At 47.6% G+C, this 25095-nt stretch overlaps 1 protein-coding gene across 1 annotated transcript in view; it reads right to left on the bottom strand.

The window, feature by feature from the left end:
* LARGE (like-glycosyltransferase) overlaps window positions 1-25095 on the bottom strand; it is a 419193-nt gene that overhangs the window by 52319 nt on the left and 341779 nt on the right. Inside the window, exons 8-9 of the mRNA XM_004675709.2 lie at window positions 11229-11341; window positions 9368-9493 (exon numbers count right to left, since the gene is read on the bottom strand). Coding sequence (XP_004675766.1) covers window positions 9368-9493; window positions 11229-11341 — 239 coding nt within the window. The remainder of the gene's footprint in view (window positions 1-9367; window positions 9494-11228; window positions 11342-25095) is intronic.

Here is a 25095-nt window from a genome sequence, read left to right as displayed (position 1 = left end):
TTTCTTCCCCAATCCATCCTAATCTTGCAGAGTCAACCTCACCATTCATCATTCTTATTACCCGTTCTCTGCTTCCCCTGCCTCATTTTTCACTGCAGGCTGCGTAGTGAGGGTGTTCAGTATGCTAATGTGTGGCAGCCCCTCATCTTCGCCCAAAGATGTGAAAACTGACACATCTCTAAGTATTATAAAATGTTTTAAACCTTGAGTTTCCCCAGTCCTCCTTGGTGGTACAACAGGTTACAACGCAACACCATGAAGCTTGCCGCAGTTGCTTCAGTGTGAGTCCGGAGGTGACCCACATGGCGCAGCAGACTTCTCCTGTCTTTCCCGCTGCTCCCCTCAGCAGCAGACTTCATCCATCTGCCTGTTCTGCTTCCCACTGTCTCTGGTGAATCCTCTCACCACCCCTGCACCTCTGGCCTGTATCCCAGTTCGGTATGTGACACAAGCTATGCAACGTCTATCGGCCGACAGATTCCGGGTAGATCAGGAGAAGCTCTGAAAAATCAGACTTTTCCACTGCTAACTTATGTTATGACCTCCCTTTTTTGTGTAATCATAATATCAAAATATTCTGAGCAACCTTCAGCTTACAACTGGATTGCCTCAGCCTAAGGCGCTACCTGGCCCTGACAAGCAAGTACTGCACCAGGGTGAGAAATTCCTCTGGAAGTCCAAAGTCATTAAATGACTGGCTGATTAATAAAAACAAATGGCTGTTCCTGCAAAGTCTCTCACTGTCAGGAAAACCCAATTCTTATCACTCTATCTCACATAGCCTTTTATTCAGTTTCTAAATAACCACTCAAGCTTTCTACCACCTAATCTTTGGATATGGAAATTCACCCAAGTCGCCTATGCAGAGCTAGTCAGGTTTTCTACCATCTAGACTTCAAGAAAACTCACTTAAAACCTTTTAACAAGTTTTTCAAGAACCTTACCTTAATTTGATGTACAAGAAATTTCCTCTTCCTGCCCTCACTTTACTTTACCCCCTAGGATGTCTCTATGAGAATGAAATCCTTTAAGTAATAGATAATGTTTAAGGGACTTTTTTGGTTAATCTTCACTGTGGTAAATATAGTAATATTAGTCTTAAACTTAGTGCATCTATGTACCTGTTTTAACCTTGATAGATTGATTTTAAAAATGTTATAATCTCAACTGAAGGTCAAAACGACCCCAGACTATTCTTAGCAAAAAGGTGATTGTGATCTCACCCATTTCATATGCTAATGTCACTACTCTGCCTGCCTGAAGTGTATAAAATAAACCTCTGCTGAAGGCAGAGCAGGAAGACTTGCACCCAAGTCCCATTCCCCTGTCTTCCTCGCGCCCGCTCCCCCTTTTTCCCTTTCCCCCCTTTTTCTAGGAATCTCAGCTCGCCGACGCCATTCCCACCTTGAGACCCTGCCTGTTCTGCCCCCCAATAATCTGTGATCGGGGACAAAGTCTCTGACAGGTATGCACAATAAATACATCTTAAAACAACCACAAAAGGAACACACCCCGTTTCCCTCCTTTGGGTGACATGCCTTCTCAAGGTTTTTCTTCTTCTCCTTGAGGGTTTTCTTTCAAAGCTACTCACTCCGCAATTTATGAACGGGCGGGAGTCTAAAATTCAGCCTCTCTGACTTTTGCTTGCCAGTCAGACCTTCTCTCAAGGAGACAATGCTGTGTTAATTGTTCCGGGATTAGCTCTCAAAGGTCCCTTCACACAAGTCTTACAGAACTGTCACTGCGGGTGAAAGGCTTTCTAGGAAAATACGTTCCGGAGGAATTTGGTCCTGTGTCAGATGAAAGAGCTTCAGACTGAAGCGTCTGACAGGTGAGTTTGAACCTCGACCCTGTCACCTTTACCTGTGTGATCCCAGCAAGTTAGCGACAGATAAGTCTTAATCTGTAGACCCTTCATTTCCTGATGGATAAAGTGGACTGAATGATATTCACCTCAGATGTGAGACATCTGTAAAGATTCGGAACCTGTTCTAGCCCACGCTACCAGCAAGGCTGCATTTTGTGCTTTGAGGTCCGGGCCACAGCTCCCTTCCTCTGAGATGTGTTTCCCGTCAGCCCCTGGAAGAAGGGTACTATGCAGAGATGGTGTGGCCTGACACCCCTGAAGCCGGCAGACCGCGTGCGAGGGCTGTGTTCCCTGTGTGCCCCGTTTCTATGCCCCACTCCCGGGCAGGCAGAGTGGTTTCCATGACGGGGAGGGGTGTCAAGAGCTGGGGGCAGGAGAGATGTGGAGGGTGAGGAGGGCGGGAGGGGGGCTCCAGTAATTCTCAGAGACCCCAGGACTGGCCCTCTGCTGCTTCCTGGCCATTCCCCACGGGTTCTGGCCAGGGTGTCCCTCTCTAATAACCCACTGGCAGTGCAAGGATTAGAACACTGTTCCACAGACGCTCTCCATTCCCCTTTCCTGGTCTCCTATACGCTCCTGGGGTGGGAACAAGGAGCTTCTTGGGGTCCTCCCTTTCAATTGAAAACTCAGCTAGGGAAGACTGAGTCATCGAGTTTTAGGACTGAAGAGATAAAAATGAAGTTTCCGAAACACAAAAGATGGAGGTAAGTTCAAGTACTATTTCTATGGCGCGCTCAGGGCCTGGGATGAGACAGGGGCCACGGATAATGGCCTCCATCTGATCAAGAATGGGACAGAGCCTGGGAGAGGTGAAGTGATTTGCTCAAGTCCCACAGCTGTTAAGAGGTAAAACCGGCATTAGAATTCACAGAACTGCTTGGCTTGAAAAGCCACATAGTACTTCTGTCTCCTCGGTGAAACCATTTACGCCCTGTAAGGTCTCCTAACCAAGCACGGCCTAGCACAGCTTCCCTCTAGGCACCTGGGGGTGCAGGTAGCAAGCTCTCCCTCGCACGTTGAGCTCCCTGCTTCCCAGGAGCGAGCTGTGTTTGTTACCAAAGATGTTTTTATGCCCCTTGTATTTCTAATGTAATTGGAAATGTAATTAATTGTTATTTGAATTAGGTGAGTGCAAAAAGAGAGTCACTATTTCCATAAAAGGCACGCTAAACACTTTGGAACCACTTGACAAAAAGAAGTGTCTAAAAGCAACTGCCTGTCAGATTAGGTGTAGGTGAGGTGACTATAAAAGAGGTGGGAAGAGGGAAAGGCAGGAATCCAGGGCTGTCCTTGCCTTGTTTGGTGAGAGCCCTTAGGTGTTGCTCTACTTAATGCAAAGACTTTGAGAACGTGCACAACAGGTGTGGTTAGAGATGACATGTCACTCCGTCAGCCATCAGAAAGAACAGGTGTCAGTGAAAAGCAGGTAAACAAAGAGAGCAGAGCTGAAGGGTTACCTGAGAGAAACCCGAGAGCCAGGACATCTTTCACTCATGTAGAACGTGAGGGATGGAAGCAAAGAATGGGAGGAAGGAGAGAGATAAAGAAGACAAACAGGGCCCAGGTTGGCCCGGACATGTCAAGAGCTTGGGCCAGCTCTTTGGTCTCCTGGGCAATGTCCAGGCACTTTATGACCCAGAAGGGGGATTTTCTGACCTGCCCACCCCTCGCTCTCAGCCTGTAGCCTCCTCGACCTGCAGGACACCACTTTTCTTACTTGGTCATATTTTAGGATTTGGTGTCAAGATTTTATCCGATGTTACTGGGTAAAATATCATCCAGATGCTTTTTAGCTCTATCTAAAAAGATCTGAGCTAAACTTGGCTGGACTCCACTCTGCGGTTCCACCACGAGACACTCTATTTACACATAGAATAGGCTACCTAAGAGTCTGTGAATCATTTTACTTGATAGGCTCCAAGTGACAATGGTGACAGAACCTGACAGCAACGCCCAAGTGGCATGGCAGCCTCCTCTCCTTCCCTCCCACCCCCCCGCCGAGTCAGCCTCCGGGGCTTCCTCGTGTCCCAGCTGCACTATTACAGAGCCCATCACTGTGCCTGGCACATAGACACCACTCAGCACTGGTTCAGATGTGCTGGGCGGAGGGACACAGTGTCACTTGGAGACCTCTGGCGGCCGCCATCAAACATCTGACAGATAAACTGTCTCCTCTAGTTCACGACGCCTTCCCTTTCCCCTTCTGTGGCTGCCAGTATTGGGGTTCTCAGATACCATGCCAGGGAGCGCTATGTGCCTTCTTAATGAGATTCAAAGCCTCCTAAGGGCAATCAACTTCATAAAACACCTGCCCGGGACCACCTCCCATGCCCAGATTTCTTTTTATACGTGGCAAAATTTATGTAACTTGACCATTTTCGCCAGTATAAGGGTGGTGTTTTGTGCCACCGAGTACATTTGTGTTGACACGCAACCCTCACCCACTGCCCAGCTCCAGAATACCTTTGTTTCCCCTCAAGGAAGCTCCAGCCTGTCCTCACCCCAGCTCCTGGTGATCACCACTGTCACTTCTGCTCCGTGAGTTGGGCTGTTTTATGTGCTTCCACTAGGAACATCATCCCTTTGTCCTTCTTCCTCTGGCTTGTATCACTCGCACGTATTCAAGGTTCCTTCATGCCGAAGCCTGTGTCGGAACTGTCTGCCTTTTTAAGCCTGCCAAGGTTTTGGGTTGCACTGATTTGGGCGAAAGTTCACATTTTAATTTTTGATATGGGAAAGGAAAGGCTTGTATGTGGGTTAGTCTCCCATGTGCCTTCCGGGTCAAGAAATGCCAATGAGGACAAGCTAAAGGCCCGTGTGTCACTCTGTCATCCTCTGCCCCCATCAGCTAAACCTACAGCGTCACCAGAGACACCCGTTCTGTTTGGACCTGCCTCTGTCAGATGTGTCATCCCTCTCAGTTTTACCGGAGGCTGATGTGGGTTCCCGGTAGGCTTGCACCTGTCCTCACTGCCACCAGCACGACAGGGGGTTCCTTGGGGTTACCTGAGACTACAGAGTCCTGTTCTTCCCGTTGGGTGACTTGGCAACAATTTCTTGGCTTAATTTTCACTTAAAAAAATAGGCTGCATATCTTTTCAAGTGTCAATTGGTCATTTTCTTGGTCATTCAGTGAAACCACGTTATCTTTGACTTATTTTTCCTTTTTAATTGGCAAGAGACCTTACTAGTCCTTTGTCAGTGATGGGTGTTGAAAAGGTCTTTTGTTTTTTATGATGCCTCTTTGATGGAATTAGTACTTTCAGTGGGGTTGAATTTATTGGTCCTTTCATTCACGACAGCAGCTTGTAGAGTCCTGATGAATGACTTCCTTATTCTGAGGTCATGGGCCAGTTTCCTAATTTTTAAAAATTCATTTTGTGGGCCCTCCCTGTGGTGCAGTGGGTTGGAGCGCAGCACTGCAAAGCTGGCCACAGCCGCCTCAGTGAGAGTTCAAGCCCCGACCCTGGAAGTGACCCACATGGCATGGCCTCTTCTGACCACCCACTGCTCCCCTCAGCAGTGTACTTCATCAGTCTGCCTATTCTGCTCTCCACTCTCTCTCTAGTGAATTCTCTCACAGCCCCTGCATCTTTGGCCTGTACCCCCAGTTCTGTATGCCTAAATAAAATCTTAAAAAATATCATTTTGTGTAAATTTTGCTCACAGTGTTCTCTTATCTCCTGCAATTTTATTTTATCTATTGCATCTAAAAGTATAGTCTGGCCTTTCTTATAATCTGATGTAAAATGAGTTTTAAGTCCCTCATTCTTCAGAATCGTCTGCTTCCTTTCCCACGTGGATAATGGGTACCTTTTATCAACAATCCCATCCTTTCTCCAGTGGCCAGTAATATCTTCATATGTCAAATTTCCATAAATGTGTGGGTGTACCTGGGCTCTATGTTCTTTTGTGTTAACAAATGCTTGCATCACTAAGCTTTTTCCCAACACTAGAGAAAAGAGTTGCTTCCATGAATGAATATTTGATTTTATCAAATCACTTTTCTGCATCGATTTATATGGTTAGAAGGAGTTTTACCCTTCAATCTAGTATTATACTGAATGCCACCTGTAGATTTTTCAAAGTGAAATAATTCTCCTTTTTCCTGTGGTAAAGTCAAATTGGCCACCTATTTTACAGGTGGCTAGGTTCAGTTTGCTAATATTTTGCTTAAGACTTTGCACGTGTCTATGCATGGGTTAGACAGGCCTGTGATTTTCTTTTTGGGTACTTTCTTTATCTGATTTTGCTAGCAAGGACTTCTGGCCTTACAAAGGGTTAAAAGTATTCCTCTTTTTCTACACTCTGGACAAGTTTGTTGCAACTTGGTAGTATCTCAATTAACAACTTTGGTGGAACTTATCTCAACTGATATCTCTGGATTCTGTTTTCATTATAAGAAGGTTTAGAGCTAGAAGATTACCAGGATTTACATTTTTCTCCCCTAAGTGACTTTGGATAAACAGTATACTTCTAGGAGTTTGTTCATTTCCTATAAGTTTTTAAATTTATTAGTGTAATTTTGTTCACAGTATTCCCTTATTATCTCCTACAATTTGCTTTATCTATTGGATCTAAAACTCTGCGAAGTGAGAGACTTTTGTTTGCTTTTTTTTTTTTTTCTGTATTCTTAGAACTCCAACGAATACTTGGCTCAAAAACATTTAGAGAGTGAATAAATAAATCTGCATTTATGTCTTCCTATTCCTTTATTGATGAGTTCTCTGGCTTTTTTTTTTTTTCAGTGAGTTCTGCCATTGCTTTGTCTATCTTATCTTTCAAAGAAACAACTTTTGATGTTGTTGAATAATTTGTTGATCAACCTTTTTTCCAGTCTTTTTCATGTCCTGCCTTTTATGACTGATTTTACTCTAATGTTCTTTACATATGATTTGAAGTGATCAGGTTGGCTTATTAATTTTCAGCCTTTCTTCTTTTTTAATAGAAAAGTTAAGGTTATAAATTTCCCAACATGTTTATTTCATCCCACTAATTTTGACATGTATCATTTTTATTTTCATTCAGGTCTAAGTAGGTTTCAATTTCAATTATGATTTCTGTTTAAATTACTGTGAGTAATTTAGAAGTGTGTTCTCAATTTTAGTCAATTTATGGTGAAGGATGGAATTAGAATTTTAGTGGAGAGCAGAAGGCACTTTTTACAGATGTTACTATGTAATCGCTCACACCTGAAACAACTTACATAATGCTATAAAGCAATGTAACTTCAATACAATTTAGAAAAACCCAATGTTACTGCTTTCTTCTCAAGTATACTGTGTTCAGGGTGTACTGAGATTTGCTTTATGCTCTAGTACATGATTACTTTTAAACAAATGTCCCACGTGAACTTGGGAAAAATGTGTATTTGGATAGGTACTGGGTCCACTAGTTGCCCAATAAATCAAGAATTTTAAACCTTGCTGGGTTAATCTTTAGTACTTTAAAAACATTTTTTGGTTTGCTCTTTCAATATTTGAAAAGGATTTGTTAAAACAGTCTACTAGGATAGTGGATTTGTCAATTTTGTTTTGGTGTTTTATTGAAGTCTGTGTGTCTATGTCATGAATGAAATGTCTGAACATTTAAGTTCTTATACCTTCTTGGTGAACATTTCGCGTTGTGATCATCTCATATCTATCAAAGCGTTGCCTGATCAAGGCAGTTACTCCATTTTCTTTTGGGTGATATTTGCTGGGACCTTTCCCCACAATTTTGCTGTCATCCTTCTCAGGTTTTTGCATGGTATGTCTCTAGTAAACAGCATCTGTTGGAGAACACGGCCTATTCAATCTAAGCCTGTCTTTTCATTGCCAAAATGAGTTTATTTGGTCATTGGTATATTTGGACTTATTTTGATCACCTTGATCTCTGGCTTTCTATTCTCCTAAGCTTTCTTTTTTTTTTTTTTTTTTTTTTTACTTTTCTGTCCTTATTTCTCTTTTTTTAACAATTGAGCGATTTTGGTGGTTTGTTTTAGTTTTTTATTCCATTTATCACCCTACCTGCTAGAGATCTACAAGTTACATATCTTTTACCTTGAATGTTGGCACACATACTTAGCTACAGGCTGAAGTTAACTGCTCCTCTACCCCTCAACAGAACAATGGTATCAGACTATTTTAATTCTAAGCACTTCCCTCCTGACTTACATGATGTCATTGTCTGACATTTTAGGTACAATCTTTTATAAATCCACAAATTATATGTAATTGCTATTATTTAGGAATGATTGTTTGGAAATTCTAATTTCTAACACTGAGAGAGAGAGAAAGAGAGAGAGAATATGCACATGTGGACCAGACAGAAAGCAATTATAAAAGACGCAAAAATTATAAAAGACTGCAAAAAAGGAAAGCAAAAATTTAAAATTTGTAATTATGCCTACAACAGCTCACATGGGCAATGGGTATAAACTTGAAATAAATTCTCTCTGCATGCAGGTACCTGCTTCCCCTCTGATATAGGCTGAGAGGCAAACATACTTGGTGTCAGACGGGCCTGGGGCAAGTCCCCAATCTGTCATTTAATGGCCCAGTTCAGCCCTTCACCTCTCCTACTGGAGACAACACCGACCCACCTAGTAACTCTCAGCTGAACGTTTACTTTGGCCAATAGGGTATTAGCAATAGGACGCCAGGTTTCCTCCTGAGGGGTCCAGCTTCCCCTTCCACACCTGTGTGCCCTGAGAAAAAGCAGCTTGGCCTCTGGCTGGACAAGGAGGAAGGGGGGCAGCACTGGAGGGGAACCGGTGCCCCAGTGACCAGTCATCGATCTGAAGCCAACGCTGTGCGGTTGGACTAGAGGAATCAGACCACGAACAGCCAACCTGCAGCCTCACCAGCCACATCTATGGCTGCTGATGTAACCCACTGTCAGAACAGCTTGTGGTGTGGCATCACCTGGGGTGAGAGATGATGGATACCCTCCTTGTGTTTTTCCTGTTAGGCCCCATCACTGTGTCTGGTACCCAGTGACCACTTAAAAAGGCTCTTCTGTCACAGTCCCTTTTCCCCGCCCACAGCGATCCATCAGCGTCTGGTCTGATTTTCTTTTTTTTTTTTTTTTAACCCTCATTTCCTTACCTGTGCACCTGCTTCTTGAAGCCATATGTGAATAGAAAGCAGGAATTAAGTTATTCATATCCACTTCTGGGGCACTGGGCTCAGAGAAGGCCCTCGGTTAAGGCTTTTGTTTGAGTTAAACAACTGGATTTGGGGAGCAACATGAATCCAGACAGCCAGCAGCCGGTGGCAAGATGAATAACCACACCTGCTGTTACTTAGGCTGGGAGGCCTTCTTTCCAGAAACCCCAAACAAGAAGGAGGCAGAAATCAAAGAGGAACATACCTTCCCGCTGAGCATCTGTGCCCTTATCTCTCGGCACACCACACACAGGCCATTCAACCCTCAAGGCCGCCCCCACCTCCACCCACCCCAACGCCAGGCCCCACATACCCGCTGTCCCGGCTGGGCCAGCCACCCACTGAGTTTTACCTTCAGGTCCGATACGTCCCTGTAGCACTGCTCAGAGCGCGTGTGGTCCGACAGCTGCACGTTCCAGAAGCAGGGAAGCTGATACACCAGGAAGGGGTTTTGCTTGATGACGGCATTGAAAATATCCTGGAGAATAAAAGCCAGGACACGGTCCCAATGGTCAGACAGGCTCTGCTCGCGCGTCGGGCCCTGGACACTCTGCCTACCTATGCAAGAGCCTCCTGGGGGAACCCAGGCTGCGCTGCCTGCGGGGCACCCCACCTGCCTTTCATCTCTCTGGACCGAGCCCTGGTTTGTTGAAAGCTGGGGGGTGCTCCACAAGGGCTTGTGCTCCTGGGTCCCGCACAGGGCCAGCAGGGATGCCTTCCCCATCTGAGTCAGCACAATAAACGCCACTGCCCTTCCGCCTGCCCCCCACCATCGAGGGGCCCTAAGTCCTCCATCCTGAGCCTCTTGGAGAGAAAACTGCAGGTGACAAGTTGCAAGTTGTGCTCACTCAGGTGATGGAACCTCAGATACAGCAGATTTTCCCGGGCGGGGCCGCCTCAATGAAGGGCGGGAAGGGCTCAGTGAGGGGCGGAGCCAGGCTCAGTGAGGGGCGGAGCCAGGCTCAGTGAGGGGCGGGGCCAGGCTCAGTGAGGGGCGGGGCCGGCTCAGTAAGGGGCGGGGCTCGGATTCCAGCAGCCATGGTGTCGGATTTTGAAATCCCACTGACTTCCTGGGCGGCTTCACCTCTTTTGGGCTCATCCCAGCCATGCTTATTAAGGACGTGTTGACGGCTGGCACAGCCCCGTGACTGATGGGCCCTGGCAGCAGCAGATGGCTGCACAAAGACCCTCACTGGACACGGAGACCGACTGCTCTCGTCTGGGCACGGACTCCAGTCACTGCCATGGGCTTAAAATATGATGGTGGAGGACAATTTCCGCCTCGGGTTTAAAACAGCTACCTGGGTCATTTTTAACCCATTCATTATTCCATGCTCATGTCTGAAGAAGGAAATGAGATTTGGGCTGTTGTGGGAACTGAATAATAACAATGCTAAAAAAAGAAATAGCAAAGTCTCCCTACAGAGGTTCTATTTTCTGCTGTAGAACTTTGCAAACATTCAACACATCAGGGTGGAAACATGGAGGGGGTGCGTCCCTTCTGGACACAGAGATGCAGAGGCCCAGAGGAGTCATCTGGACATTTCAGAATGGTCACCGGCAACACCCCAGGGAGCCCTCCATCTATGGGATCCAGCCTGGGCGGAGCCCAAGGTCAAAGGCTCAGCACCCTTCATCTCCCAGTTATAATGAGAAAGGAGCTTGCATGGAGTTCATGGGTATTGTCAGTGTGCTGGGCTAAAGCTGGTTTCTCCAGCCAGGAGGTTTGCCTCTCCTATTTAAATGCATTTCCATGGGATAGGATCACACTTATAGGATCTGAGCAAAAGGCTCTGCTTGGAAAGTTCAGACTCAGGTTTTCAGGAAGGCACATAAAATCTCATTTGGGAAATAATCTTGGGGCCTGTGGATCTCAGAGAGCAGTTGCCGGGCAGCCTATGTGAAAATGAAGATGGCCACCTCTTCTTAGCACACCAAGTCACTGTTCACTTTCAAATCTGCGTCGCTGAACTCTGTTCTCGGAGCCCCAGGCCTGCCTCCGCCATCTCTACCTCCACTCCTGTTTCAGGAGAGCCTGCCATACAGTGTCCTGTATGCCGTGGAGTGTGCGTCGGGAATGAGCTAAAGTCTTGTCTTAGACTGGCAGGGGTAAGTCAGGCCCACCCAAGAGTTCACAGTCACCAACAGCAGAAGTTTCAAGTTTCCTTAAGAAACTGCACCAAGGCACCCAGGCTTCTACACCAGCGACTCACCTGGTCGGCTAAGGACGTGGACAGCATGCCCATCAGCTCCCTCTCGGCGGTCAGCCTCCACATCTGCTCCCACTTCATCTTCCGCAGCTTGTCCAGAAGCAGCAGGATCACCCCTGGGAAAAGCACAGGGTGGAGGAGGGAAGGCACAGTAAGACAGAGAGGCAGGCCCCGTCCATCCGTGCTGGGGATGAACACACCAGGTTTCAATCCAGGATCTGTCAGTGGCTTCGTGTGAGATGTACAGTGGCGACCTTTCTGACTACAACATCCTCACTGCAGGGAGAACACGCACAGGACCCCAAAGGGCGCTGCAAGGGCTGAGAGAGGTGGACAAAAGCACGCAGCACTCTCTGGAGCTGGAGAGCACAAGGACAATGCACTCGGGACCACTGAGCCACACGCAGACGGTCACCGGGGGCATAGAGGCTGTGTCTCTTCTTTTACCATAAGAAAAATGAGAGCCCAGCACGGTGCCCGATCCAGTGTACACTGGCGTTAGGTGTTTGCTGGCGTGTTTCTCCCAGACATCTGGCAACCTACTAGGTTTCGCTGATGGATGGGTCCTGTACAATATACGCCATCATCTTTACAGACAAAAATAGCTTCTCTTTACCCTGGATAACCACTTGTCAATTTGCTTTCCACTTACTGTCAAGCCAAATGAGATCGTTTTCATATTCCCGATTTCAACAGTCTCCTTAGTCTTACCACAATCTGCACACATGTGACTTAAGGGTGAAGCAGGGCTGATACTGCAGTAAGATAGCTTTGAGAGATTTAGGGTTCATAAAAACCTAATAAGAAGAGGTTGTTTCTTCTACCTTGTCACCAGCTTCCCCCCCGCACCCTCCCTTGCGTAGTTTTTATGGGGTGGGACCTGGGTCAATGGAAATTGGTGATATAGGGAGGGAAATTGCCACTGTACATGCTTTTGTATTTTTAAAAAGTGTCTGAACAACTCAATGCATTACTCAGGCAAAAATAAATTAAGGAATAAAGTTCTAAAGAGAACAGTACATTTCGCTTTGCTGCATGGCCTGGAAGCTACTGTCCACGGCCAGGTTTGGAGGGTTGGCACAGAGCATAGATGCGAAGAGTCCAGAGAATTTTTCTGCAGGCCGGTGCAGGTCATTTGGCGGCTGGAATTGTAGCGCCCATGGGCCCCCAAATCAATCCTTTTCAGGATGCTGAGCTCAGCAGAATGGTCAGTGAAGAGAACTCCAGGCAGTTGAAAAATGAGCCCGGTTGATACCTAGTACACACATTTCTAAGAGTATTGGAAAAAAACTGTTCACTCAACTCACACATAAATGTCAACTCGAAGACTTTTTCTTTTTTCCAGTGGCTCATTCTGTAAAAGGTGTCTGGTCAGGTCAAGGTGAAGTGAAGCAACCATATGGGGGGGTTTTGGGGGGGATGGGGTGGCCACGGAGATCTGAGCTTTAGGTCAAAGGGTCAGTTACGTCTAACCCACATCTATTCTTTGTTAAGTTTTATGCATTTTTACATGTCTGCATTTTCTATCATTTCACTTCATGCTCACAAAACCTCTCAATACTGGAGTTGTTCCCTAGATGGGGAAGCTGAGTGGCCAAGACAGGTATCTGAACAATTCACAGGGTGAATTGTGCTTACTGGAAAGTTGACGGTTCCTTCTTGGTATGACTTGATAGGCTATTCTTCTGGGTTTAGGAACACCATTACCACATATTTTATGGATAAGTGTTTGAGTCTGCCCAGACTCAAAAAATTATTTACCAAAATAAGACCATATAGACACATTCTGCTTTTGGATTGTGGGGGAAACCTGTATCAGTTTCAAACTCAGACCTGCCTGCCTCCGGGGCTTTTTCATTTGCACCACAGAGACCAGAGCCCCAGCGAGGCCTCTTTGGAGAACTGTGGCTCAGACCACTTGTCCACTTGTCCCTTTTAGACTTATTTTTTTTAAAGATTTATTTATTTATGCATATAAGAACTGGGGTACAGGCCAGAGGTGCAGGGGTGAGAGGATTCACCAGAGACAGAGTGGGGAGCAGAACAGGCAGACTGAACACACGGCTGAGGGGAGCAGTGGGCAGACTGGAGAGGTCTGTTGTGCCATGTGGGTCAGCTCCCTGGCCGGGGATTAAACTTATGCTGCAGTGGCTGCGGATAGCTTCATAGTGCTGCACTCTAACCTGTTGCGCCACCAGGGAGGGCTCTCTTTGAAGACTTTTTATTTCTACATGTGTAAAATAAGGAAAATGCTACTTGCCCTGCAGAACTCACCAAACTGTGATGCCCCTTAGTGTTAGGCTAATAAATGTTTAACCATCAGCTTTCTAGAGGAACAAAAAAAAAAAAAAAAGAAAATCATCTTGATTTGCAGCGTTTGCTAATTCCCTTGGTGTAAATGCCCCATGGTAGTCATTTCCAAGTAACCCATATGATGTCATTGAACGTGAATTTAGAGGAGACACACAATTGTCCCCAGCTATCCCCCAATCCAAAACACCCCTGAACTTACCCCCTAAACATAAAAGCAGTTTTAGAAAGGTTAAATGCACAAACATATTACTTGGGAAGGTTAAAAAAAAAAAAGTCATATCAAGAGAACAGAGTGATGGGTTTTTCAAAAAAAAAAACAAAACACTAGATTCCCATGAAACACATGCAAGAGAACTTTATTAAATTTTACTGCAGAAACTAATTCTAACTAGGTTGGATAAATGCTCCATTGCATGGAAAAAATGGGGTAGATGGGAGCTATAAACAACACGGAGAGATATTGATGCATATTTTGAAGTCTCTGGAGAGGTCGATGGTAGATCTATCAGTCTCTGGAGACTGAACTGAGAATTGATGCTTTTAAATGGTGTTAAAACTTGGCGAGTCCTAAGTGGCAGATGTGATTCACATCGTTTGCCAGGCTAGTTGGAAAGTGGGGGTTTGTGGACAGAAGACTGAATGTGGAAAGGCAGGATCATTCTCCCATTCTCCAGTTTTTTCTTTTGTGTGACTTAATTTTTAGAGTATAAAGTATTTCAAAATAGCAGAAAAGGACAGAAACTAATATGATCATAATACAATGTTATCATCCTAGTTATAATGAAATGTTACAGATAAATCAAGAGCTCCTCCATCTCATCTTAGCCCTCCTTTCTTAAGGGTAACAACCATTCTGAGGATATTAGGTGTCATCTTCATTAATGATTTTATGTTTATGTTTACTGTGCCTCTAGGAATATATGGTGTACTTAAGAGTGTCTCTTAATGTTTACTTTCGTGGCTTTAAGATTTAACACCATATTAAAATTTCAACCTCTGGTCTATTCATTACAATTACTTTACTTATAATACAAATATACCACAAGATCTTTATACATTCCCTTCCTGAAAGAGATTTTGGTTACTTCCTATGTTCTTCTTATACAGGTGTTGGAATAACAGTATTCACAATAGTTAAGACATGGAAATAACCTAAATGCTCATCACTCTATAACTGAATAAAGAAGTGTGGTGGAACTCACTGGAATACTACTCAGCCATAAAAAGATACAGTTATGCCTTTTGTGATACCATGAGTGGACCCTGAGGTGGTTATGCTAACTGAAACAAGGCAGCAGGGAAACACAGTTATGGAACGGTTTCTCTCATGTGTGGAATGTGAGTAACCAAAGCAAATGAATGAACAAGTAATGAGGCTTAGAACAACAATGCTTAGAATCTATTAAGCTTTGTGGCTACCAAAGGGAGAGGAGAAAGGGGGGGGGGAGGGAAGGGCAGAGGGCATCAACCGGATAGTGGGAAGGGATGTGCAGTAAATTTTGGTGTAGGTGAGGTTTCCACATGCAGAATACATAGTTTGGTAATGTACTTCTGAAATGTATATAGCTTTGTAAGTTAATAAAACTTGATTTTAAACAATCTGCAGTAAACATCCTACTCCCAATTCATATCCTATTGCATGCAAGTCAGAAAGCTTAGCTGAATGTAGCCTCCAATGGGCACACGGATTACTGTGTTGGTGACAGTACTGTCTTGACATACCTTGAACTACTCCTGTATTCACTGAGGTCCATGATTCTACATGGAAAATAGCACGCTCGTTTCTTACTATTGTCATCATCCTACAGGTCTTTGTCAAGCACCTGCCATGTACAAACAAGCTGAAATAGACTAGAGTTTGGTTTTCCTCCCCGATTTCCCAATCTCTCGGGCTTTAGTCTACCTTTAATTCAGCATATGCTTGCTGGCTGCATAACACTGTCTTTGCCACCCCTTCACGGAAGACATACAGTGACTACAATTCAATGAGATGCCTACAAACTGAGAATGCATAACGCTTATCAAGGACAACAGAGCAGGGAGGTGTAGGTGGCCACACCAGGACCGGGTGTCTGAGACGAGACATAGGCAGAGGCAGTGCAGCAAGATTGAGCTCTGCAGACACCGGAGGAACTGGAGTGCGGGTTGTCTAGATGGTTTAGACAGACTGCTTTGGGGCAGATGTCACCATTGCAGCCTGTCTATACACCTGTGCAGAGAATGGACTGGGAAGGATCCTCCCAGCCAATTTCACATAATTTCCTATATAGATTCAAGAATGAGGGTTCCTTACACAGACCATCATGAATATGAAGGTATATACCCATTAATAACAGCATTTTGGTCAACTATGGACCCTCTACACCACGGTACGGCTATCTATACCACATTCCGGGTGTGATGTCAGCTATAGCACCCAGGTCTGGGTATTCTATCATGTTTGCGTAATGACAAAATCACCTGGTAGCATGTGACCTGCCCTGGAAATGCCCAACCAACCACTAGGTATTATAGCCTTTGCTACGGATCCTGTACTCAGAAGGTATTTTTTCTAACATTCATTCTGGAGGTATATTTTGAGCACTTCCTATGATGCTACCTAGCTATTGGGTTACTGAGGACCAGCAGTCTGTAGAACCTTGTTCTCAGGGAGCAAGAGAGAGAAGTGGTGGGAAAGCCAGTGCCAGGCAGGAGATGCGGCAGGAACACTGGGTGTGGGGACAGGTGTGTGGAAGCACTGGGGTAGAGCTTCCTGACATAAATGATGCCTACCTGCACCAAGGAGGCAGAGGATCACCTATTTGAAGGTCAAGTCAGGCAGGCACCCTGCAAGCTATGAATGGCTATCAGGTAGCAAATATTTTCCACCATACTGGAACAGCAGGCCTTCAAAGGTAATGACCCATTTCCCCCTCTTCTTCCAAGAAAGGACATTAAGAAGAGCCCACATAATATTGTCTAGCATGAGTGAAACCATGTGTCTTTGCTCATAAGTCTATAATTAACCACGGCTTATTCATATAAGAAATAGCCTCGTATCTTCACGCGGACGCAGTATCATGAATTCTGGGGACATGGCATTTCTGTAGCTGTCACAGGAGGACTGAAGTGGGCTCAGAAAGATCAGCCCTGGGTTCATCCTGAGAGCATCTCTTCATAGCATAAGAACTTGAGAAAAGCACTCAGAATTCTGTGTCTTGGTTCCTGGTAGGGGGATAACGGCACCTAAAAAGTATCTGGTATATGTTATGACTTGTTATTTCCTACCTAGAGCTGAAAATCCCATGATATTAAAAAAAAGTATCTATTATATCAGGCATAAATGCCCAATATTACTGACTTGAGAAATATTAGTTACTAATAATTGTGCATTCATTCCCACTGACTGGTCTAAATTTCATAGGTCTTTCTAAAAATCTTAAAAATCTCCTGTGTGGGTGGATTGCCCTGGACACTTGGAAATTCTGGGCTATTTCCTTCCCAGGCTCTGTTAATGGCTGATGATCTCACAACTGCGTGACTGAGAGGTTCCTCAGTGTGGCCTCGAGTGGAACTGAAGGACTCATCCAACCCACAGGAGGAAAAAAACAGAGAAAAAAGAAAGAACATCTACCACATGGAAAATTATGTGCATAAATTCTGTTCTTACAGCTAAGGAGTCAGTTTAGGTTGGTAAATATAATCACACGGTTAGGAGCTTATAAGAGACTCTATTTCTTCAAAGGTTGGGAGTTTGCCCCCAGGTTGCTCTTGAGCTGAAAAACATTTCCAAGAGAAACACAACTCTAGGTACTTATTGACCTCACTGCTATGGTGCTGGGAAGATGTCCTAATTAATGAGGGGAAAGGCCTTTGAAAGCCAAAGTGGCACAAAAAAGCTTATAAATAACAGTTTCAGAAACTACATTTCCACACCACGGCACCTCATTATCACTCCCTTAATTCTCCCTAGAATTCATACAAGTTATGTGCATGCGTGCAATCTGGGGGCGAGCTTTATTTTTACATCATTTTGTGCTTTTTTCCATCTCAGTTGTAATCCCGTGGGCTTCCCACCACCAAATCACCCGTGTGCCATCACCATAGTCCAGTGCACTTCCTTCTCCCCACCATTTTTGATCCCATTCCCCACTCCACCGTGCGGCCAAGCTTTTGAAGCAATCACTGGCCAAAATGATGAACATGGTTCTGTCTGAAATCAGACCTTCAAGCTGAACAACACGGCCTCGCCCTGGGCATGCCCATCCCACATCAGGCTTGACACTCTGCTCTGCCATCAGGAGGACGCTGGTGCCAGAGAGCTTGGCTCTGACCTTTGCCTGGCATTTGCTGCTGCACGACCCGCCTATTTCCAGTCTTGTTGTAGGGGTCGGGAGCAAGGAGCAGGCCCGGCCCTGGAGGGCGGCTGCATGCTGAGCCACCTGCCTGGCAGGTGACAGGGTCCCCGCCAGAGCTGGCAGCGGCGTGTGAGGCCAGCAGGTTTTCACCCTCAGCTGCTATGCTGGGAGCCTGGGACCAACATGAAATAAATTAATGAATAAATAAATAAGAAATCAAAGGCTTTTCCTGTGAACATCCGGTCCAGGGGTAGTGTCTCCTCTGGAGGGCAACGCTCCTTGCTCCAAACTGACTATGTATAGCAATAGTGTGGTTGCCAGGATGACGGAGGTGGCTGTCTATGCAGAGGAGGGAGAGAAAATGATACTTCTTTCGAGAAGTCAAGAATTGATCTTGACCAATGTGACTGCAAAAGGTGGGGTCAAACACAGTGAGTCTGCTGGATGTATCAAGAGGGACTCAAAGCGACTCCTCTTCCCCAGTGTTTTCCAGATTTCCAGACTGTGTTGATGCCTGACCCAAAATATGTCTCCTGACAGGAACCTTGCTTGGCAGCCTCTGACTCTTAGCACAAAGCTGCAAGGTAGGGAATGTTCCCCCACTTGGCAGTTTGTGGAGAATGAAGCAGCACAGAGCTGCTGGGGGGGGGCATCCCAGCTCTGACCTGCGGGCTTCCAGCCGGGTTCCGAGAATGGGTCTATGTCTCTGCCCTAGACGCAACGCGGCGAGACCTGGCTGGTCTCCTGCAGGGTCGGAAGGTGATGTCTGCAGGGTCCTGCAAAGACCGTGGCCAGAACCAGGCAGGCCACCAGAGCCCCGGGAGGACCCACACATTGCACGAGGTCAGGAGCTGGGGGGTTCCGAAGACCGGCCCCAGGGAGTTGTGCAGACCAGGGCTGACCTGGGAAAGTGACCCTGCTGGGCGGCTGGCACTGAGGCTCCATCAGAAATCTGGGCAGCGCTAACTGCCAGCATTGCCTCCCACACGGCAGTCTCCGTGCACCTGAGCCCCTTCAATTGCTTCTAGGCCGGCAAGCAGAACCACTGGAACCCTCTTAGGCCAAGTGCACACCTTTGTTTGCATCAGGAAAACCTGAGAAGCGCAGCGACTGCTATTTTCTTAGTTTCTTTCTATGAAGCCAGCTGTGAGTTAGCTAGAATTGGCTTGGCTAAGGCTTCCTCACTCAGCTCAGGAGGACAGACTGATGCCTAAAGTGATAAGGCAGCTCTTTCTGACCAGTCCAGGGCAGGTTTTGGAGCAAGCCTTTGATTCTGGAACCTGCTTCCCATGGTGGGCTCCGCGGTACCCTGCAGGAGGCTGATGGGGGTTGTGGGAAGTGGGGTTCATGAAGTTAAGTAAGATGGGGAGATGGGGGTTAAACACAGTGAATCTGCTGGATGTCTCAGTGGGTCTCAAAGGGGATTCCCCTTCCTCTAGTTTTCCAGATTTACAGCCCAGGGCAGCCCCCCACCAAGATCTTGGGGGGCAGCTGCTTCTTGACCTTGAGCCCTCCCTTATCTGTCTTCAGGTTCTCAGCTCTCCCCCTACACAGGCCCATACAAGAAAATGAAGGGCATTTTTAAAGTCCTTTAGCATCTCATTGGCTTTACCAGTTTGAACCAGAGAAACCTGGTTCAGGCTGCCACGCAGAAGGCTCTGGGGAGCACACAGACTCTCATCCCTGAAGTGTTTATGAAAATGACGCCCCTAATAGGACTTTTCCTCTCTCCTGCTTTGAAGCTTTGAGTTCTGTTCTCATGCATGACCCAACAGAAGGTGAGTTTATTAAAAACCACTTAATTTAAACCCCCCTGCTGATTTTACCTGGGACTTACTTTTGATCATAGAAATTAAAAGGTTCTACTTTTTGCCTTGAAAAATTTTCCTCCTTGAAAGCTATTTGTGTGTGAGAGAGATCCTTCCACCTACAGCTTTTCCTGACTTTGCTGGGACTTCGGAAAGGATGGATGGCATGCAAAGGGTTGCTTAGACCCTACCGAAGGCGGGGGTCACTCACTCACTCAGTACAGACCTATGCAGCCACTTCTAGCAGGTACCAGATGCAGAGATGGGGATCCCAGTAGTGCTGCTGTCCACAGGCACCCAAACAGAGTGGTGTGCTTTGCGGTGGCTGTGCTGGCTTGGAGGAGCGTGGGGGCAGAGACCCTGTCCTAGGAAGCACCTTCCAGAGAACAGCTTTTCCACCTTCCTCTTCTTCCCACTGGATAGCATGAGTTTGGGCAGGAGGTGACAGGGTTAAGAACATGAAGGTCTGGGTAGCTGGTAAGTTTTGCAGAGCACATTTATTTTTCTCCTTTACAAGCACACTTTTCAGTGAAGTATAGCAAGTACACAGAGCCTAAGTAGACAGCTTCATAAATGTTCACAAAGTGAACCCATCCTTGTAACTAGAATCCAGGGCAAGAAAAAAGAACACACTAATAGGCCAGAATCCCTCTTGAAGTCCCATCACCCCAAATTCTTACTATATGGTTTTAGTTTTCTCAGGTTCTCAAATGAATATAAATTGAATCATACCCGCTTTATGATGGCTCTTCTGAATCAACATGATATCTGTGAAAGCCATCCCTATGATGGCCTGGAATGTAGTCTGTTCATTTAATGCTGCAAGAGAGCCCGTGTTATGGATATATCTCACCCTATTTCTCCATTATATTGTTGATGGGCATTTGGGTTGTTTCCCGTTTTGAAAGCTGTTATAACCAATCTCGAATATGTCCGTTGGTGTCCAGTATACGCATTTCTGTTGGGTGCAACCCAGGAGTGGAATTTCTGGGTCACCGGGTGTGTTATGTTCAGCTTAAGTAGATAATGGAAAGTGCTTCTTCCTACTTAACACTCCCTTTGGGAGCCTCTGAGGGTACCAGTGGATCTATACACCCACTAATAACTGGCACTACTGCTTGTTTGCATTTTAAAGACCTTCAGGTCCGTCTGTAGGGTTATGGCACTCTGGACTGTAATCTGCATTTTTTAATGACTAAGGAAGCTCAGCACCTTCTCAGATGTTTGCTGCATCCCGGTTTCCTCGTTCGGGAAGCACCCAAGTCCCAGCTCATCCCTCCACTGGGCTGCCTGCCTTGATGTCCTGGTTTCCGGTGTTCAGTTCCATATGGACAGAGGCCACTGGGTGAAGTTGGCTGGGCACCCTCAGTGTGTGACACTCATTGCCTGCACTCTGCTAACTTTTTGTGGGATCAAAGCATATTAATGAGAAGAAACTTTCCAAGGTTACAAACTCTGTCCCACTCCCATCTTCATGAGCCTGAAGAAACTGGGGCTCAGAGAGGCTGTGTGGCCATCTGAAGTAAAGCAACTCAAAAAGGGAACAAAGCAAATGGACTCCTGGGGCCCCCATCTTTCGCCTGTGCTATCTTCCTCTTTCTCTTCATCCCTCCTCTCCTCTCGATTTGCTTAAACCCCACTCCATCTTCCTCAGTGCCCCCCAGATTCATCTGCCACGGGTGGCGTCTTCATGGTCAACCTCGCAGAGGTGAGGAGATTCCACAAGTCGTACCTCCACCATGGAGGGCTGTGCGACTCAGCAGGTGAGGAACACCGCTGTGTGGCATTGGATTGGACGCCTCCAGAGTTCTCTGTTCAGGTCAGATCCCCAGGCCCCGTGCATGGCATCATATTTGAACACAGGGTCTTTGAAGATGAAGTTAAGAAGAGCCACACTCAACCAGGATGGGCCCTCATCCAGGGACCAGTGTCCTCACAGGAGAAGAAGAAGCCAGAACCAGACACAGAGGGAAGACGACCACGTGAGAATGGAGACCGAGGCTGCAGAGACGCAACTGCAAGCCGAGGAAAGCCTGGGCTGCTAGACGCCCTGGGGAGGAAGGACCCTTCCCGGGGGACTCGGAGTGGGCCTGGCTGCCGACACCTTGATTTTGGACTCTGCTCTCTGGAGCTGTGAGAGGCTACATTTGTTCCTCAGTGGCCCAGCTCACGGCACTGTGGGCCCCCCCGTCCCCGGCAGAGGACACACATGGCCACACGCCCAAATTCACGTGCCTTGTGTGAAAGAAACACCTAAGAGTAACTTCATTCCCAAGCACCCATGTGTTAGCTTCAGCCGAACTTCCTGCTGCCATTTTCCAAATTCAGATACATTTTCAAAATAATCACCGAGTTGCAAAAGGTGAGTGATTTTATTTAATGCAGAAGGGAGAGGAAAAGCCCAAGGCAGAAAGCCCGCTGCTCACGACCTGAGGTCCTGGCACTCCATCCACCCGGAACACCCACCAGGAAATGGAGTCTCTCGCAGGAGCAGCTGGGAGACCAGGCAGCTCCTCACCAGCTCATCAAAGAAGAAGATGACATCAAACAGACATTCTGGCCACGAGCCGGCCACTGTCGTTAACGCTAGTTTTCACAGACTCTCCAGCCTGTCTTTTCTAGGAAGAAGAAAGCATTTTCTGAAGCTCTAGAGGTCTCAAAAGCACCGCTGAACAAAAGGAAGCCTGTTATGATGCTTGCAAAAGTCAGACACTGATGCGTGAGCTGAGGACAGTTGCAGCGTGGAGCCTGCCAACGGTCCTGTAGCCCTGGGGCTCCAGCCTCGTAGCAGGTATGAAAAGCACCTACTGTCTACATGGGAAGAAGTCAGATCAGCTGACCAGCTCGTTGGCATGGAGCTTTTAAGTTTTTACAAATAAGGAGCCTCTCCCCACCACTCTGGGAAGATGCTTCACTGCACAACATGATGTCTCATTTGCTTACCAAGAGGGACGAGGGGGCTGGGCTGGCCAGGCAATTCCAGCCAGCTGAACGAGCGCAGGAACCTGACTGAAGTGCAGCTGATGGCCTGCAGCGAGGGCGGGGTGGTCTGCAAGGCTTGAGCAAGGCGAGCCCCCAGGGAAGGGCACCGCCAGGCACCTGTCGTGATGTTTCCGTCCACACGCACAAGAAAAGCCCACGCCGGAGCCACCAGGGGGTTCGGCAGAGCATCCCTGCCACTGGCCACCCATTTACGACGTGGCCCCCTGGTGCTGTGGACTCCAGTGCTGTGGACCAGTGCTCCCCTCCACTGGCCTCTCTGCCCTTTCCTGCCTTCCGCATCCCTGTAGATTCCACCACCTTGGGTCCCTGTGAGCCGGGCCGCAGGCTGGAGTGCGGAGGGAAGAGCAGTGGCCCCACCAGTGTCTGTGTCTCCAGCATCATCTTTTTGCTTTGCACCTGCCGAAGGGCTGAACCACACCCCCCCCCCTAAAATTCATCACTGAAACCCTAACCCCCAGCAACCTAGAATGTAACTGGACTTGGAAACAGTCTTTAAAGAGCCAACAGGTGTCAAGTTAAAATGTGGCCATGGCGGGGGGGTAGGGGGTGGGAGGTGGGGGGTTGGCGGGCCCTGTCCAGTGTGACCAGTGTCCTGAGAAGAGGAGGAACTCTGGACACAAGCAGAGGGAGACCACACGGAGCGGGCACCTGTAAGCCAAGGAGAAGCCCACCCTGCCAGCACCTGGGTCTGGGGTGTCCCGGCCTCCTGAACTGTCAGAGCTACGGGGGTAGCCATGGCTGAGGGACTAAAATGCACCTCCTTGGCCCAGGGCTGGTCAGAGGTGGCTGCTTCTGTTAGTCCTTGGTGCCGAGGGAAATGTAAGTGCTGTCTGTTCACCCTAAAGCCAGTTTCTTCGTTCAAATACCTTGACTCATCGAAAGGGATGACGGGATCTTATGATGTTATTCTGTTTTACTCTCCTGACCGCACCCTGAAACTGGAATGGTGATGCTTATTTTACAAGTTGGGAAACGGAGGCTCAGAAAGGTTCTACAGCTTGAGGGGGGCAGAGCTGGCTTTTCAACGGAGGACTTTCTGAGTCTGGGGGACCTGCCCTGCAACACATTGAGGAAAAGAGCCGCCCCCAGAACCAGAGGCCCAGGGAGTGGGCGGGGGGAGGGGGTTGATAATGCCTAGAGCACAGTCTTCTGGTGTTCAGAGAAGTGAGTGCAAAGGCCTAAGGTCAGGAACTTACTGGTGGCAGAAATAGGGCCACATGCAAGTCTGGGCTCCACTCTGGCACTTGGCACGGCTTCCCTGACTGGCCTGCGATGGGGGCAAGAAGTCTCTTCTCAAGTCCCCGGGCTCCTGGATCACCTGGATGCCTGAGCATAAACAGGAGGGGCCGTACCCCCTCCGCACTGGGGGTGTGACAGGGCCGGTGACGTAGTCCTGTCCTATTTCAGTGTAACCTGCCGTAGAAAGGGAATTGAAAACAACTCAGAGGGCTGGTACGAGGATTAATAGAGCCCTCAGCACAGCGGCTCACACACAGGCTGGTCTTGCTTCAGTGATGAGCTATGATTATCACCTGGGGCAAACCGAAGTATCGGTTTTTAAACCCAAACCGAGGTATCGACCTGCCGGCACTAGACCCACCTTTCAGAAGCTGAATGAGACTAATAAATGGTGACACTGTCAACTGACACGGGTGTCCGTGGCCCAAGCTGCCACCTACCGGCCCGGGGCCTGCTAGGCAGGTGGCTTACAACAGCTCAAACCCGGTTTCCTGTCTCCAAGTCCAGGAACCTCCGGGTCGGGACCACTGCAGCTGAGACGCACTAGCTGTGATCAGGAAAATGGCTACAGGAAGGGCCCTGGGAACAGTGTCTACACCGGTGACCTTGCGTAACAGCTTCGGTTACTGTTGCTGCTCTGTGCTGCCCACGAGGAGATGGCCGTGTGGTCACTGGATGTGCCCACAGCTTCCAACAGCGTCTGTGGCACACAGTAGGTCTGCTCAAGACGAGCACGCTGCCCACCCGGTGCTGAGGCGGAGGGGACTCCGGGGAGCTGGACGTCCACAGACACAGAGCGCAGAGTGGCGAGAGCTGGCCCTTCTAGAAGTGTGAACCCCTGTCCTGCTGAAGTGGACTTCAAGGGGACATGTGAATGGGAACAGTGGGCAGTTCTGTCTCAGCACAGCCGTGCTCCTGGAGAAGCCTCTGGGCCTGGGCCAGGGCCGGCAGTGCAGGGTCACACTCCACACACGTCTTGTTTTCTGTGCCACCTGGGGGTGTGAGCCATTTCTAAAACTTCTTTTTTCTAGTGTGTTAAATGGTCACGGCGACAGCACATTTAATTTTTCACGCAACTGTTGTTAAGAATCTCATTCTGGGCCCTCCCTGGTGGTGCAGCGGGTCGGAGCTTCAGTGTGAGTTCGATCCCCGCCCTGGAGGTGACCCACA

The sequence above is a fragment of the Condylura cristata genome, unplaced genomic scaffold, assembly GCF_000260355.1.
Source record: "Condylura cristata isolate star-nosed mole 26May11 unplaced genomic scaffold, ConCri1.0 scaffold00004, whole genome shotgun sequence".
Taxonomy (NCBI): domain Eukaryota; kingdom Metazoa; phylum Chordata; class Mammalia; order Eulipotyphla; family Talpidae; genus Condylura; species Condylura cristata.
The sequence above is the reverse complement of the archived record's forward strand: the minus strand, read 5'-3'. Positions and strand labels throughout refer to the sequence as shown.